At 51.6% G+C, this 16,347-nt stretch overlaps 1 protein-coding gene across 3 annotated transcripts; it reads left to right on the top strand.

The window, feature by feature from the left end:
• The first annotated feature begins 6,807 nt into the window (after window positions 1-6,807).
• ALKAL2 (ALK and LTK ligand 2) lies at window positions 6,808-15,872 on the top strand. 3 transcript variants are annotated; one of them, XM_059407524.1, is made up of 6 exons: window positions 6,808-7,116; window positions 7,814-8,109; window positions 9,427-9,480; window positions 9,560-9,640; window positions 12,278-12,343; window positions 14,461-15,872. In XM_059407524.1, the coding sequence occupies exons 2-5, from the start codon at window positions 7,857-7,859 to the stop codon at window positions 12,340-12,342; spliced, it is 453 nt and encodes a 150-aa protein (XP_059263507.1). In that variant the 5' UTR covers window positions 6,808-7,116; window positions 7,814-7,856; the 3' UTR covers window position 12,343; window positions 14,461-15,872. The 3 variants fall into 3 exon arrangements, with proteins under 3 accessions (XP_059263507.1, XP_059263506.1, XP_059263505.1); XM_059407523.1 differs by having other exon boundaries at window positions 14,458-15,872; XM_059407522.1 differs by having other exon boundaries at window positions 14,401-15,872.
• The last annotated feature ends 475 nt before the right edge of the window (window positions 15,873-16,347 follow it).

Raw genomic sequence — 16,347 nt, 5'->3', positions numbered from 1 at the left:
ACATCCACTATATTCCATCAGTCCGTGATTTCAGCATGCTAACAATAAAAATGGACTTTCTTCCTATTGTGATGTGTGCCTCAAACCCCTCGTCAGAAGTGCTCTCAGGACTCGAGCGGCGGCGCGGTCGCAGGAAGCAAGAACTGCCGCCCACGTCAGCACCGTCAGCAGCTCTCTGTGAATTTCAGCAGAACAGATCTCTTGAAACCCTGTATTGCTAACTCTTCAACTAGAAATGCTTTTAAAATGACACCAGTCAATTCCAGAAATGACTATTTCAATCCAGACTATCATTCGATTGGTTATATTTTCATTAGCATCGTGGTTATTGATAACGTTTGATGACATTTAGTAAGGGCCCTGCCTGAAGAATGTCAGATGTCAAGGGTTCTGAATAACGAAAGCCATACTTACTTCCTGCTGGTAGATACATTTGGATTTTATTTTATAATATAAATACAGCATAATATCAATTATTGAAATGTGCAAGGCAGGGGGTGTCTGGGTGGCCCAGCTAACTGGGGGTCCGACTCTTGATTTCAGCTCAGGTCATGATCTCAGGGCTGTGGGATCGAACCCCACACTGGCCTCTGTGCCTGGCTTGGAGTCTGCTTAATCTGCTTAAGATTCTCTCTCCCTCTCTCCCTTTCTCTCTCCTTCTCTAAAAAAAAAAAAAAAAGAAAGAAAGGGAGGAAGAAAAAATAAAACGTTCAAGGCAGTTAAAATATATTTTGATCTTAGTAAAGTCATAGCAATTTAAGGACACACAAATGAAGTGCCCTTTTTAGAGACCGGCTCTCTTCTCAAACTCAAATGTTCCTACTCTGTGGGGAGAAAATAATCACCCGTTGCCATCTGCCAAAATCCTGCTGTACAAGATATTGTTTAATTTTTTCCTGAAACATCGTTACAATAGGTCCTTCTTATCCCTACTCGGATATCTCTTAATGCGTGCTTCTGTAAACATGAACTAATGGTTCCATGGGAGGTAGCAACAGTGAAACACAACGTATTAGATACATAATCACGGCAGCGGCTTCCCGTCAGCTCAAGCAAGCAGAGGTCAGGACCGCCAGTGGAGGCCCGCCAAGCCCCACTATGAGCCGGGTGTCCGCGGGGATGAGGGCGCAAAATATTGGCCTTAAGACGACTTCAGGTCTATAAACCATCTGAAAAGGATCCGTTACATGCACTGGAATTGCCGCCCGACTGGTCATTTGTCAACAGAGGGGAAGGTAGGCATCCAGCGCTCCTTCCATGTTGTGCCGCAGCACAGCAGGCGCAGACACTCCCAGGCCACTTGGTGGCATAATGTTCCAAATGTGCCAGGCTTGCACATGGATTCCCTCCCCGCCTCACCCCCTTCTCCACCCCTGCAGGCCTGCAGCTCCAGCTCCACACGCAGGCGAGCCCCGATCCCCTCGGCCCTGCGCTCACCGACGGGCAGCAGCACGGAGTCTCCGGGCAGAAAGCCTCCCCTGCCAGCCTGCATGCCAGGGATGAAAAACAGGAGCAGCCCAATGTGAGGGTGAGCGCAGGGCTATCCGCAGGAGCTCTCCCCTCCTCGGGGAGGATGGAAGGTTTCCCTTTGCTGCCCTTTGGAACTCCAAGTTCCATCAGAGCCGGGGTCCGCCTGCTTCGGGTCGGTGCTGAGCATCCCAAGTCCTCTCTATTGGGCTGCACGATAACAGCGGCAGGGGATCAGAAGCAGCATTATTGCCATAGTCAGATGTTTCCATGATTCTAAGCAAGCGTGAGGTGAGCCAACTTGAGCCAACTGCGGATCAGGCGGACGAATTCGTATCCCTTGGCAACCACACATACCTCTCACCTTCACCCCGAAGCAGGCCGTGTGCTGCCTCACGGTCCAGCTAGCCGCAGCCCGCCCTCACTGGGGTGAGTCCCCAGGCTGGTATGAACCCCCATTCACGGGCGGGGGTCCTCACTCACGGTCATGAACCTTCCCGCACTGGCGTGAACTCTCACACACCCCTCTGAGCCCTCACACTTGTGTGAACCCTCAGTCACTGGTGTGAGTCTTTGTTCACCGGCATGAGTCGTCCCTCACCGCCGTGAGCCTCTCCTACTGGTGTAAACCGGCACTCACGGGCGTAAGTTCTTACTCACGGGGTGAGCCCTCGCTCGGTGCCCTGAGATCTCACGACTCTGATTACTGGGTATGTGGATACTTAACAATCCAGAATATCTTAGTCCCCTTCCTAACTACAGATTCTCTGTGTAGCTTTGAATGAATTAAAATCATGCGGCCCCCGAAACTAGAGAATACAGGTAATGCTCTTTTTTTATGAATTACAGTAAGAAATTATGAAATACAGAAAAAGACTTAATGAGACTATACACTATGAATGATTTAGTAATAGTTAGAAATGTTCAATCCGTTTTTTTAAGGCACTGAACTAAAAGGTGGACATACATTATTGTATTTATTATTCACAAAGCCCCTGACGTGATACTACTAGGTCATTTCCCTTCTAGGCATAAAGAACCTGGGCTCAGAGACACTGTCTTGCCCAAGTTCACAGGCTGCTACGTGGGAATAAGAACTCGGGCCCATGTCCGTGACCCACAGCCGCATTCATGCTCACTCTGTATGCTGCTCTCCTGAAGGAAAGTGGACACCAGACACCAGGACACTGTCTCTTCTCATTGCAGTCTGCTCTTGCGCACAGAGAACAAAGTCAAGCCCATGCTCCTTTTAAGCCTCCCCATTAACAATCCTCCTCCTCTTGGCCATAGGGTAAGAAAACTGAGTGAGAGGAAACCAGTCATGTCACAGAGCATTCCAATCCTTCTTTTGTGACCTTTGTTTGGCTCCTGTCCCTGCTGGACTGGCACTGCAGTGTGGCTTTGCGGGTATAAAGCATGTATCGAGAAAGAAAAAAGAGGTGGAGGACCCCCACACCCTCGCCGAAGTGTGCTTCGTCTGCACAGGAGAGAGAGGACCGGGTAGAAGGTGTATTTCGTCCATCCAGAGTGCGCCGCGGGACAGCAGGCGCACGTTATTGCCATCAGAGACTGCGCTGACGACACTGACCCCAGGAAGACTCACGCTGTTAGAAACCGTGTCTTCCTAAATGCTTCATACACTTTCTAGTGCATTCACAACGTGCTAACAATGTATCGATAACAATAACAGAGCTGATGAAAGGTAAGTATTTAGTAACATTTCTTTATAGCAACATAAAGTTGTTCTTGATGAAAGGTAATATTTTCCTCTCCAATACCACCTTAGTTAGTTAAATGATTAGTTAGTTAACTTAGTTAGTTAAATGATCAGCATAATGGTTGGACAAATATAATAACTCATTGAAAAACATGTAGCTAATATCTATTTTATCAGTGTTTGAAGGTAGTTAGTCATCTCAAATGAAATTTATACCTTTACAGGAAGAGTGAAAAGTCATTGTAATTGAAGCACTGGAGCTTTATACTATTTATAAGTTGGAAAAAAATAACTTGCCCATCTTACAACATAGATCTACAATAAAAGTGGGTTAAACACAACTTTCCCCTCTCTTGTTAATTTTCTTTCTATGATCTAACACAGCTTTCTCAAAAAGGAAACAAAACTAAATCAAATCTAGCAGAAGCTACTTTTGCCAATAGAACTTAGGGCCGTGTCACTGTCTTGTCTCTTTTGAACCCTTCACAGTAGAAGGCTGTTCTGACTAAAGAAGGGAATTAAATTATCTAAGATGAATGTATCACCTCTTCTTGCATGAAAACAGATGACGAAACTCATAGTGACTATTTTAGTGAATAGCTTCAGGTCTTTGCAGGAGTACTGCTTTTTTTGTTTTCTGACTTTTCCGTAACAGAGTTACTCAGCTTTAGATTTCAGACACCATCCAACCCCACCTCTCCACGTTACAGGAAAGAAGTGCAGAGCCCAAGCCGCTTGTCAAACATAACTCGTATTTTCACGTAAGCCCGTTTACACTTATTTTGCTTTGCCTGAACCAGCACAGACCATTAATTTAGCCAGTCAGAGTGTGCTAACAGTGGATGCATAACCCGTATTTCCGGTGGCTGGAGAACTCCAAGTGGCTCTTCCTGACAACACCATAAACTGAACAGTCAGCTGAGATGACAATTCAGTGCACTTTTTTAATTTCGTTAAGAAAGTCTGTAAAAATGGTTTATACAAACTGAGTGGCTCCTGGAATCATTTCAGAACAGAGCTTTGCAAAAATGAATGAATTAAAACATGATGGTCTGATCCCTAAGTTCCAGATCTCATGCATCTTGTGAAACTAAACACCAAACAAGCACCATTTCTGTGCTTCTTGTTTACGCGCCTAAGTATCTGATGAGTTGGGCTACAGAACTGCATATACGATTGGGTGATAGAATGGAGTCATTAAAAAAAATCCATTTGTCTGTCCCATTAAAAACCACCAAAGATGGGGCACCTGGGTGGCTCAGTTGGTTAAGCATCTGCCTTCAGCTCAGGTCATGATCCTGGGGTCCTGGGATCCAGTCCACATCCGCTCCCTGCTCGGCAGGGTGTCTGCTTCTCCTGCTGACCTCTCTCCGCTCAAGCTCGCTCTCTCAAATAAATTATAAAATCTTTTTTAAAAACCACAAAGGAAAAAAGGACAGTATTAATTACTATTCTTCCTTGGTTGGTAGAATTTATGGTGCGGGGGGAGTAGTTCTAATTGGTATTTTTTAGAAAAACCTAAATTTTAAAAATTAATTCTTAAAATTAATTTGTTATTTCTAATTGAAGCATAGTTGACATATAGTACTAGTTTCAGGTGTACAACATAGTAATTTCACACGACATATACTAGAAAACGCTCACCATAAGCGTAGTGACCATCTGTCCACACACGATTACAGTATGACCGGCTGTACTTCCCATCCCTGAGGCGTATTTATTTTATAACAGGAACTTTGTGCCTCTTAATCCTCTTCATTGATTTCACCTGATTTTGTAAAATAGTATTTAAAAGGAAAGACTCTATGTAATTAATTAATATGTGATTTAACTTTAATTAATATGTGATTAGGCTTGTTTTCTTTTTTTACTATAGAAATATATATACGTACACACACACATATATGTATGTGTGTGTGTGTGTATTTATTTATTTATTTCCCAAAGACATTTTACACCAGAATGTTCTACAACAGAAGCTTCATGTGCCCCTTCTGCTGGGTGGGAAGGAGGCTTCCTGCACCAGCCACTGCAGGTCCCCACAGACGGGAGCTTTGTCACTAGGCGGCGCTTGGGCAACAGACGGGCATCCCTCCGTCAGGGGAAAGGGAAAAAGGAAAAAAAAATCCTACTTTATCTGAGCAAGAACTGTTTGATAAGAATCCCCCTCCCCTTGTTTTTGAGTATATCTTAGCAGAAACGTTCACATTTTAGTCATATGGCCTGCCAAAAGAAGGGCTCACTGAGAAATAAAACCATTTCCTTTTAAGGAGAGTGCAGTCTACACATCCCCCAAAGGTGTGGAGGGGATTTGGATGATCACATTTTAGTATCTTCTGTCTCTATTCTGTTTACCCCAGCTTCACTTTGACAAACACCTACAGAACTAGTGAGGGGAGACAGAGACAGAGAGGGAGACAGAGATAGAGCAGAGACAGAGAGACAGAGACAAAGAGACAGAGACTGGGCCAGAGAGACAGCAGAGACAGAGACAGAAACAGAGACAGAGACTGAGACAGGGAGCAGAGACAGAGAGACAGCAGAGACAGACAGGGACACAAAGAGACACAGACTGAGAGAGTTCCTTCCCTGGGGGTCCGCGCCCCTGCGATCCGAGAGCACCCGCTCAGGGGTCCGCAGCGCGGGCCGCCGCATCTCCGCCGCGGCCCTGGGTGCTGGTCGCGTTAAGGGTGAGGCTTTTAGTTCCTGCGCGCACCCTCCCTTCTGGCGTCCTTCTGAGAACACCTTTCCCACTCAGATCGCTGACTTGGAGGATGTCCAGCTCTTGCCCAGAAAGCGCCAATAAAATGGGAAAGCGCGCAGTTGATTGATAATACATTTTACAAGAAAAAAAAAAAAAAATGAAAGCAGATAAGCTGTGGAAGCCTCACAAATGTGCCTGCCTGTATCCAAAGAATCAAAACTTTCGGAAAGACAGGGCCGGAGGGAGGTGTCCCAAGGTCTGCCGCGGGCGTTTCCGAGGAAGGGGAGCGAGCGACTGGTCCCCAGAGCCCGGCGTGCGGGCCACTGTCCCCTGCGGGAGGGGCTTCGGCTCCTGCGTAGGTGTTGGTTGGGGGGGTCTGGGGGGGCTGCCACGTGTCCTGCCCGGTACCTGTGTGCATCCCCAAGTCATAGGGCCTTGCTCCTGTCCCGCCCTTAACCCAGCCCCCTGCCCTGGGGACTGCCTGACCTCGGGGACCTGGCCTCGGGCTCCAGACCCTGGGGCGGGGCCCACCTCCTGGGGTCTTGACAGTGGCCCCCAGCCGCGCCGGAAGATCCCTCCGAAAGGACAGACGCTAATTGAGTTATTAAATGTCGAGGCAATCAGGCAGCTCCTTTTTTAATAGCCCAAGATCTACATTTAGACAAAAACAGATCCGAGTTCCTGGTAAAGGCGTTTCTTCTCATCCTGTCACAAGTGACAGGAACGGAGGGAAACAGACTGAGGGAGCGCAGGGGGAGGGGAAGACCGAGGGGAGGGAGGCGCGCGGCGGGGGAGGGGAGAGGGGAGAGCCGGGGGGGGGAGGGAGGAGATGACGGAGGAGGTGGGGGGGGGGGGGGGGGGGGGGGGGGGGGGGGGGGACGGTCGGGGGTAGGGAGAGGAGGGGGGTGTCTGACGAAGATCCGCACCGGGGTACGGGCACTCGAGCGGCTTCTAATTAAAGCCCCGCGCGGAGCCCTCGGGGACCGGCCTGACGTCGGCGGGCGCGGGCATAAGAAGCGGCCGCGGCCGGAGCGCAGCCCAGGCAGCCGCGCGTCCAGCGCTCCGAGCGGCGGAGCCACCGCGTCTCCATCCCCGCGCGTCCTGTGCGCTCCGCACGCCGGGTCGCCGCGGGCCATGGAGTAGCGGGGCGCGCGGCGGCTCCGGGACGCGGGGACAGACGCCGGGACAGACGCCGAAGGACGCCCGCGGCGCCGGAACACGGGGACAGGTAAGCTGGCCGCGCTCCGTCGCGCAGGTGGCCCCGCGGGCGGCGCCGGGCAGGTGTGGGCCGGGGTCTGTCCCCTCCCCGAGGGCGGGGGGGTGGCTCTAAAATCTGGCCCAGCGCGCGGCTGGCGCGAGGGTCCCGGGGCGCGGGGGGCGTTTTGGGGGGACACCCGGCCGGGAGGAGGCGGCGACCACCACACAAAGGCAAACTTGAGCGCGGCCGCTCGGGCGGGGCGCGCGGCCCCCACTCCCCGGAGAGCGCAACGCCGGGGGTCGAGAGGAGAGAGGGGCCCGGGCAGGACCCTCCCCGCGTCCCCCGGCCGCCCGGGACCCGAGGGTGCGCGCCCGGCCCGCCGCGGAGTGGACGCGGCCGCGCCGCCGGGCTCGCGAGGTTGAGAAAGTTGTGGCGGTGGCGTGCGCCGCGGAGTGCGGGCGGGCGCGCGGCCCTCGGAAAGTTGGGAGGCCGGCGCGGAGGCGGGCCGGGCCGGGGGAGGCGCGCAGCGGGGCGGCGGCGCCCGAGGCCCGGCTCTCGGCTGCGCCGCGGCGGGGCCTGCGCGGGCCCCGGGGACACCGCGCCCCAGCCTCCGCCGCCGGCCCCTGGTCTGCGCGCGGGGGCGGGGGGCCGCGGGCTCCGCCGGAGGGGCCTCCCCCGCGCCCCGCCACCGCCCGCCGACTTTCTCCCCGGTCTCCCCCGCACGCAGCCCCTCCAGCGAGCCGAGCTCCCTCCGGCCGAGCGAGCGCACGATGCGCGGGCCCGGGCGCCCCCTCCTCCTGGGGCTGCTGCTGGTGCTGGGGGCGGCGGGGCCCGGGGTCGCCGAGCCCCGGGAGGCGGCCGACGGACAGACCGTGCTGCGGCTCATCGTGGAGATCCTCCAGGAGCTCAAGAAGTACCACTCGGGCGAGTCCAAGAGGCTGCAACTCCCGGGCCCGCACGACTACGCTCTGGGCCGCAGGGAGGTCCCGGACTACCCGGTTTATCCCGAGGAGCAGCGAGTGGGTGAGTGTCCTGGCGACGGGCTCGCGGACGGAGGGACCTGCGGGCGAGTGTGCGCTGGAGAGGGAACCCCCGCGCGTCTGCGTACCTGTCAGGTCTCAGCAGAACCTGAACTCGCGTTTGCTTGGAAACAGAACCGACTTTGAGAAAGCAGATGTGTTTTAATAAGATAAAACCGTTTCGAGTGCTTGGAAAAAACTAGGCTTTTTTTTTTTTTTTTTTTTTTTTTTGAAAAAAATAGGTGGTGGGTACAGGCTGATGCCTGGCGTGTAACTGTCCCTACCCCACTTGCAAGACACGTGAGCTGTTACCTAGGTCGGGAGCTTTGGCACAGAACTGTCATCTGGTATTTAGGAAATGGAAATATTTTCAGCAAAGCACTTTCAGCCCAGACAGAAATGTTTCGGAGCCACCCCCTCCCCTCACCCTCTCTGCCAATGGCAGAGCCTTCCCAGAGTGGGTGCCCCGTGGGAAATTTCCAGAGAAAGCGCGCAAGCTTTTAATGCTTTCCTGACACAATTAGGTCAAATGTGATAAGGTCAATTTCATACAGACTGACATTCGGGAGCGTCCTAGGAAATGTTGCCTCCTCAGATGAGCAGTGTTCGAGGTAGAACAAAGTGTGACCACACGCAGTCACCGCTCAAGTTACCACCCAGAACGAGTGTGTGAGAAATGCTTACAGGTGACTGCGAGGAAGAAAAACCACGCCCAGAAGCAGAAGGAATGAGAGCCTTGCTAGCTCCCAAGCAAAAACCGAGCGCTGTCTCTCTGGGCGGTCTACGGTAATCTCACAAGCCAGTTAAATGTCTCTTTCCATGCATTTACACCAGCCTTCGTAACAGGTGGTTTTGAAGGCATTTAGTCCTTTTTCTAAGTATATACCTAGAAAAAAAGTCTTATGACAATTTTGTTTGTTTGAAGCATTGGGAACTTTAAGAGCTTGTATTTGATTACCAAGCTGTTCAAAATGAAAGCACCTAAACGCGATTTATAAATCAGGAGCTAACTATCAACCACACACACCCCCCACACACCTCTTCACCCTGATCTAAATTCATGGTCACTGTCCTCATACTAGTGGCAGAGACAAGACAATATTGAAGCTTTGTGAATAGCTAATACTTTATCTGAAGAAATTGGGATCTGATTACAAGTCTTCACATTGGGTCATGTACAGCGATTGGAGGCTTCGAAGTGTTTTACACAGTGCGGTGTGACTGGTTAATGAGGTTTCTGAGAACCGTCTTCAACATGGAGAGCACATGAAAAAATGCTTGTTTCAAGCAATGCGGTAACTAGCCTCTTTCCCTCAAACAGAAATTGTTCCTCGAGACCTGAGGATGAAGGACAAGTTCCTCAAACATCTTACAGGTAAGCGTCATTCCTTCGCCTGTGCCCAGGTCCTGGCCTCCTCAAGGCCTCACACTCTGCTTCTTCTTCCACGTTCCAGGTCCTCTTTACTTCAGTCCAAAGTGCAGCAAACACTTTCACAGACTTTACCACAACACCAGAGACTGCACCATCCCTGCGTGTAAGTGACTGCTTGGGAAGACCAGCGCGGGTCCATGTGTCTCTCGTGTCCCCCGCCCCTCCTTCTAAATCTGCTCTTTGCCAATATATGTTCCCTTCTAACTATGGGGTTAAGGGGTAGGGGGACCAGCCTGTAGAGGAAGGTGGCTGCGTTCTGCTAGTGCCGAAGGGGAAATTATTCACATTCACTGGAACTGACCAACTCTTGGAGTGGGCTCAACTCTTCCATTCACATTCTCGTTTGGCTTATGAACCGGCATGATGTCTGTGTTTGTGTCTATGACAAGCAGACGTTAAGAATGAGCCACTGCCCAGGCTCCAGCGCAGGGGAAGGCTCTGCGGTAGCTGGGGCCGCCCCGCCCGGAGGACAGGCTGCTCTTCACCAGCCCCGGGGTGCAGGGCTCCGCTCTCTGTCCAGCACCCAGCTGTAGCTTTCTGGCTGTTGATCTGTAACAAAGTGTATTTTATTCCCCCAAAGAGGGTTGCTAGTGCTCCTCACAAAACACATAATGATGACAAGTGACTTACTGGCTACAGTGACACCACCTAGAGACCCGAGCCCGTTTCTCCTGGAGGGGCTACACCTTCCGTTTCGCGAGAGACTCCCGGAGGAAGGTGAGGCAGACACCCCAGATGTCTCACCAGCTGCTTTCAGAGACTACCCTGAGTGTCCAGACGAGACTTTCCTGCCCTGCCTTCAAAAAATGAGAAGTAAAAAAAATAAGGCACTTTCTATGAAGTGGAAGTTTTCTGCTCAGGCAGGAAGGTTGCCCCAAACTATTGGTGTTGCCGTGTGGTGCTCCTTGTCTGGGCGCACCGCCTTCCGCAGGGAGCTGGGGTGCTTGGCCTTCAAGCCCTCAGAGCTGCACAGGGTTCAGCCATGGCCAACAGCACGCACGTCCCACGGAGCTCGGATTAATTCCTCAGCACGGCCTCGGTCCCTCTCCTGTCTGTGCCCTGCCCTAACCCTAACCCCACTTCCTTCTGACATGGAATCATCTTCTGCCGGAGACTTCTTAACTATTTCAGGGGCCAAAAAACCTTCTCATTTTGATTGTTTAAATGTGTCTACACTTTTAAATACCATCTTACAATATAGGAGCAGAGATTCTAAATCTGAAAGTGGTCTCTGGGGGTCATTACTTCTAATCTTTTCATATATGGATGAGGAAACGGAAAACACGCTTCGGCTCCCTGTGCCCCAACACACAGACCCACACTCGACTCTGCCAACCCTCCCCCAGGACACCGTGCGTGCCCACACTCACTGCCTCCTTTTGCTCAGAGTGACTCACCCACACGCCACCCAGATCTCTGCTCACCCATTAGGAGAGGCGGCCACCAGGGCCCATCACAGCTCCCCTCAGGCCCCTCAGAAGCATGGAAGTCCGCAGGTGTGTGCACTGGGGGAGTGGATACTTACACTTTCCCATAGGGAGGTAGAGAGCCGAAGCTGGACCCCTTCTGTGTTGCTTTAGGCTGTATGGGAGAAAACTGGAATCCTGGGAGATCAGGACGGGAAGGAACCAGAGCCTTCTCACTGAAAGCATGGTTCCCAAAGGCAGCTCTTGGGAAGAGCAGAACTTTGAAGTCTCCCCGGGCTGCACCTGGACAAGATCCCGATTGTTAGAGCTGGAGATATGCCAGGTTGGGGTGGGATGGGGGGGCTTGGTGGTCACCTTCATGGTCTCTGGATGTGCTTTACCTTGAACTCACATGACACGGCCTCCGCTGTACTCTATCGAGGAAAGCCGCATTCTAAAACATTTGGTGCAACCACGGAGAGGGGAAAAATCCCAGGAATCCAGATGACCCCGTCTCCAGCTGTCAGGCCACTCCCCCTCTGAACACAAACCATCATGTTGTGTAAATATCAGGAGCTGCGTTTTTGGAAGTAGAGGCTTGTCCGACATACTGTGCGAATTCATTGCTATCAGTTTACATTTTCATTCAGAATTTCAGCTAAAAGCATGAATTCTTCCATTTTTAAGTAGGATTCTGAGACTCTTGAGAAGTAAACGTCCGTAATTTATCAATTGCTGTAGCTTTCCACAGAACTTCAAACCGAGGAAACTCCTTTGTGGCCGTGAGGAGCGCCTCTGGGGCGGTGGAACAGGAAATTAGGTGACATATCCAGGAAAACCCAGGTGTGCTCCGGAATGAGCACATTGTTTGCTCTCCCATCCAACCTGGGTCTTTCTGCTCTGTTACTTGTTGACCCACTTTCTTTACATTTTTATGCAGAGGGTTTTGTGTACGATCAACCCAAGCAGGGACCCAGCCTGCAGGAGCCCTGAAAGTTAAGTCCCATGGGGTGGGGGAGACGGTCTAGGGAGCAAAACCAGAGTCAACTGGATGAGCGTGAGGGGACACCGGGCAAGGAGACCCTGCACCTGCCCCTCCCCGCCCAGTGGCCAGTCCCATCACTGATCTCCTGCCAGGGCACCCGACAGGCCCTCAAGTAGCCTCAACGATTCAGTCAACAACTTAGAACCCATGATTTCAGATGACCGTCCGCGGCTCACTCCCAGGGAATTCAGAATATTTAAAGAAATCAATGTCTTTAGCAGTTGATATAAAAATACTTCAGGGGTTGTTGATGTCACTGACAAGGGTCCACAATTTATGTTCCCTACAGACTATAAAAGATGTGCCCGGCTTCTTACACGGCTGGCTGTCAGTCCAATGTGCATGGAGGGCTAAGGTAAGCTGACCGCAGCCTTGCGGGGACACACACCATGGACCCAAATCCCGTAAGGGACATGAAAAATTCATGGGAGTTCAGAAATACTCCTTTGGCTTAAGTAGGCTTCCTTGGAGTAAGGTCGACCTGACACGCACGTGGGCCGTCAGTAAAAGGCGCCCCGCCAGCCTCTGCGCGGTGCCCCCGGCGGCGGCTGCAAGCGACTCCCGGGAGCACTGGGCGGGCAGAGGGCGCTTGCTGGAAGCGCATCCCCTGCTCGACTAATTTCAGCACATGACTTCATGCATAACGAGGACACAGCTGAAATCCTGCTTGTTCACTTTTAGGCTTTCATTCACTCACACTCATAAGTGAGTACATGACTAACCACACCCGTGCAACCTTCCAGACAGATCTGGCAAATGCGTGAGTTGGAATCTATCGTTATGCCGGAAGCTCATAAGGAACAGCCAAGAATAGCTCTTCTCGCTCTGTTTCTATCAGTTACTTTCCCACAGCCTCCAGCGGTAAAATATAAAAACATATTGAGTTTAGGAACTAAATTTTCAGCCTCGGCTTCTTGAGCGCTGATGCGCACCAATGACCAGCCGCGCAGCCGGCTGGCCGCGCTGACACAAAGGCGTGGGCTTCAGGCACGAAACGGTCACTTCATAATCTCACACTGACGATGTGTCTGGTGTGCGCAGGGCACTGAGAGAGGCCACGTTTACCCCCACAGATAAGACCCGCTTCTGGTCCTTGGTGGCCATTCCCGGGAAACCTATAGGCTGTCCAGAAACGTGAGCAGAGGGGACGTGATACCATGCAGGCCGTGGCTACCCCGTCCGCCTCGTGTGCGTGGGCGCGGGAGTCGTGTTCTTTCCACACAGACACGCTCGCTGTGGGAAAACCTGTGCCCATAAAGGTCTGGACAGTGCCCAGGGGGCTGAGCCAAACCCCGGCCGCCGTCCGGGCGCGCAGGCACAGCCAGTGCCGTTGCCAGCACCGCCTTCTCCCCGTCCAAGTCCCACCGCTAAGGACAGAAACGTGTGGTTTAGTGCAGGACCGTGAGGCTGGATCCCTGCAGGTTCACAGAAGCGTCCACGGCCTTGTCACGTGGGGGAGGTGAAAGCATGGCTTTTCACGCCAGAGCTGAGAAGTGCCGGGCACTACCTTGACCTCCACCTTCACCTCCCATCCGAGTCCTGTGTGGATTCTCTCACTGCCTACAAGGCACACAGAAAACCTCTTTCTAGAGCAAGGGCCGGATTCTCTTAAGTGTCTGAAGGTGACATGCTAGGGGAGGTGGGAATGTTCTTTTTCCTAAGCCCGCCTTCCTAGTGAGAGCACGGTTTCCAGAGATGAACCAGGCATATCCTTGGAAAAGAACGTCCATTTGCTTACAGGAGGGAAGACCAATGTTCTGCGGTCCCTTCCAAAGTAACTCTTGTTAACTGTCTCCAGCCAAAGAAACACTAGATTCCCAGCTTCTCCCCCAGACACACACACTCGGGACCTCTCGCACGCACCGCTTCATTGCCTAGACCTGCAGCTCAGTTAAGTTCAAAGGCTCAGGTAAGTTAGAAATGGAATTCTGAGTAACAAGTAGCCAGTTCAGTCCACAAAATGCAGCTTAAGTCCAGTGACCCCGGAGCTCACCAGGGTTTCTAATATTAACGAACAGTGTACCAGTGGTTCGGGCGTACTGCATGCGGCGCTAGAGGAAAGGGTTCATTCTTGGTGTTTAGTTTTGCAAATGCTCGTGCAGATGGAGGCATAAGGGCCACTGAGTGGTTTCTCAGGACTGCCAGACTGTCCGTCGCTGTGGCCCGAATCAGAGGACCCGCCAACATAGGTCAGGACTGCGGGCTGCTCCTCAGACTTGAGGAGGAACCGAGTAGTGACCGTTCGGTTGCCCCAGTGATGGTTTTCATTCCTTCAGCACAGCAGGGGTGTCCCAATGGTAGAACTTGGTCATTCCCACAGTAAGACAGACGACACTTTGGAACAGAAATACACATGCAGACTGTGATCGCTTGTGTTTTCAGACACATTATGTTATATCCTTTGACGCACAGGTCTTCTAGAATCGATAAGAAAGTGTAGAGTTCTACGAGACCAAATGTGTTTTTCAGCAGTGAGCAGAGCTGCAGAGGACCGAGAGCCCACGGACCATGAGAAGTGCCTTGGAGACCAACAGGGAGCAGAACCTGCTGCCTTCACGAACATGACCCCTGTGAACAAGAGATTTATTTTTGCAGACAGACTCTTCCATAGTCCCTTTAACTTGAGTTTTATAAGTTGTCGACACGGTTGGCAGATGCGTACTCAGTAGATCAGCGTCCCTGACGGTAACACCTGCCGTCCGTGCTGCTGGGAGAAGCGAGGGCTCCGCATCCAATGCGTAGTGCCATATCCGACAGACAAAGCTATTTCATCCTCCTCAGTAGGTGAAATCTCAAAGAGTATTTCTTTAGAAACATAAACAGAATCTGAAACTATATTTTCATACAGCATTTGGTATGATTTAATATTTTTGTTACTTTTACAATTAAATTCCCAGAGTATTATTTGGAACTGCATGGAAAACAAAAACAAAAACAACCCACAAAAAAACTTGTTGCGTTTTGGAGACAGTGGAGTGTAAGTCTGTGAACATATCCAGGCTAATTTCATTTGTCCTTTGTATCATAAATGTGAGATAGTATCTGGATATCTGTGCAATATGTAAATGCTGTAAAGAAAACAATAAACCAAGTGTTTGTGATAACCAAGTCTTCCAAGTGACTCTACTTCTAACAAGCTTACCAGTGGGAATTCATGACTTAACGGCCTATAACGAGATCCTAACACCGGCAGAACGTCATGGGATAGAAGAGCATCAACCCCTTCCCAATGAAAGGGGAAGGCTATGAGTCCTCCGAAGGGACAACTAAATTGGTGTTTTTAAAAGGAGAGCTACTGTGTCATGGCCGCCATGTGGTAAGACAGAGGCCAATACGGGGGTGAATACTTAAATGAGGCTGCCTCTGTATCTTCCTGTGTGACTGCGTGATCAAGAAAAAGCTAAGAGGTAAGACTTCTAAGCAGCTGATTTTGACAGGTGATACATTTTGAACAAATATGACTGCGTTCCATTTACGACAGGTGAATTCAACACTGAGCTTCTCGGCCCACAGGACCTCTCGTCTGGACACAGCTGCACGGCGAAAGCCGACACAACTCCCAGGAGAGGTCTGAGGTCCGTATTTGAGATACAGATGCAAACCGTAAGGAAAACCGACTTCGGGGATTTGTTCATGATCCTGAAGGGACAGACTATGGGGTTATCTTGAGAAGGACTGGGGCAGAGCTAACTTGGCCGTGCTCTTAGTCCTATTTCCTAATTACTTGATCTTTTCCACTCCGTTCTTCACTTTTTAGAACACCGTCACCAATTTCTCAATCCATGTGGCCTCTCACGTTTCCCGCTCGGCTGCAGAGGTTTTCAGGTAGGCCTGTCTTTGGGAAATCCCACAGGGAGCCAGACACACGTCCTGGAGGGGTGCTGACAAAGTCATCACGATCACCCTCCAGGACTTAAAGCCCCCACCCCACCCCCCACCCGGGACCCCCAGGTTCTGAGGACAGGCAGCTCCACAACACCCAGAAGCAGCCATCCGGATGGGGCAGCCCTTCCTCCAAAGTCCTACTTCTGAGTAAGGATCCACTTGGGCTCTGGAGGACGGCGGCCCACACTCCTCCCTGGACTCTGGGCCAGCGGCTGGGAATGAAGAGGCAGACGGGGAGCACGGCAAGCTTTCGTTCACCTCCCAGGAAGGCCCAGCCTGGACAGCCAGCTCCGAGGAGGAGACTGCCGCACTCCCCAGATGGTGGGGTCAGCCAAGGACATGGGCATGGCCGCACGGGCCTCAAACTTCTTTCACAAAGCAGCAGAAGCAATGGACCTTTGTCCTTTGACTCCCTAACACTGAAGACAAACATACACACAGAAACTCACAGGTCATCGGAAACAGACAAGAGAG

The sequence above is a fragment of the Mustela nigripes genome, chromosome 7, assembly GCF_022355385.1.
Source record: "Mustela nigripes isolate SB6536 chromosome 7, MUSNIG.SB6536, whole genome shotgun sequence".
Lineage (NCBI taxonomy): Eukaryota > Metazoa > Chordata > Mammalia > Carnivora > Mustelidae > Mustela > Mustela nigripes.
This window is presented reverse-complemented; position numbering and strand designations above follow the sequence as displayed.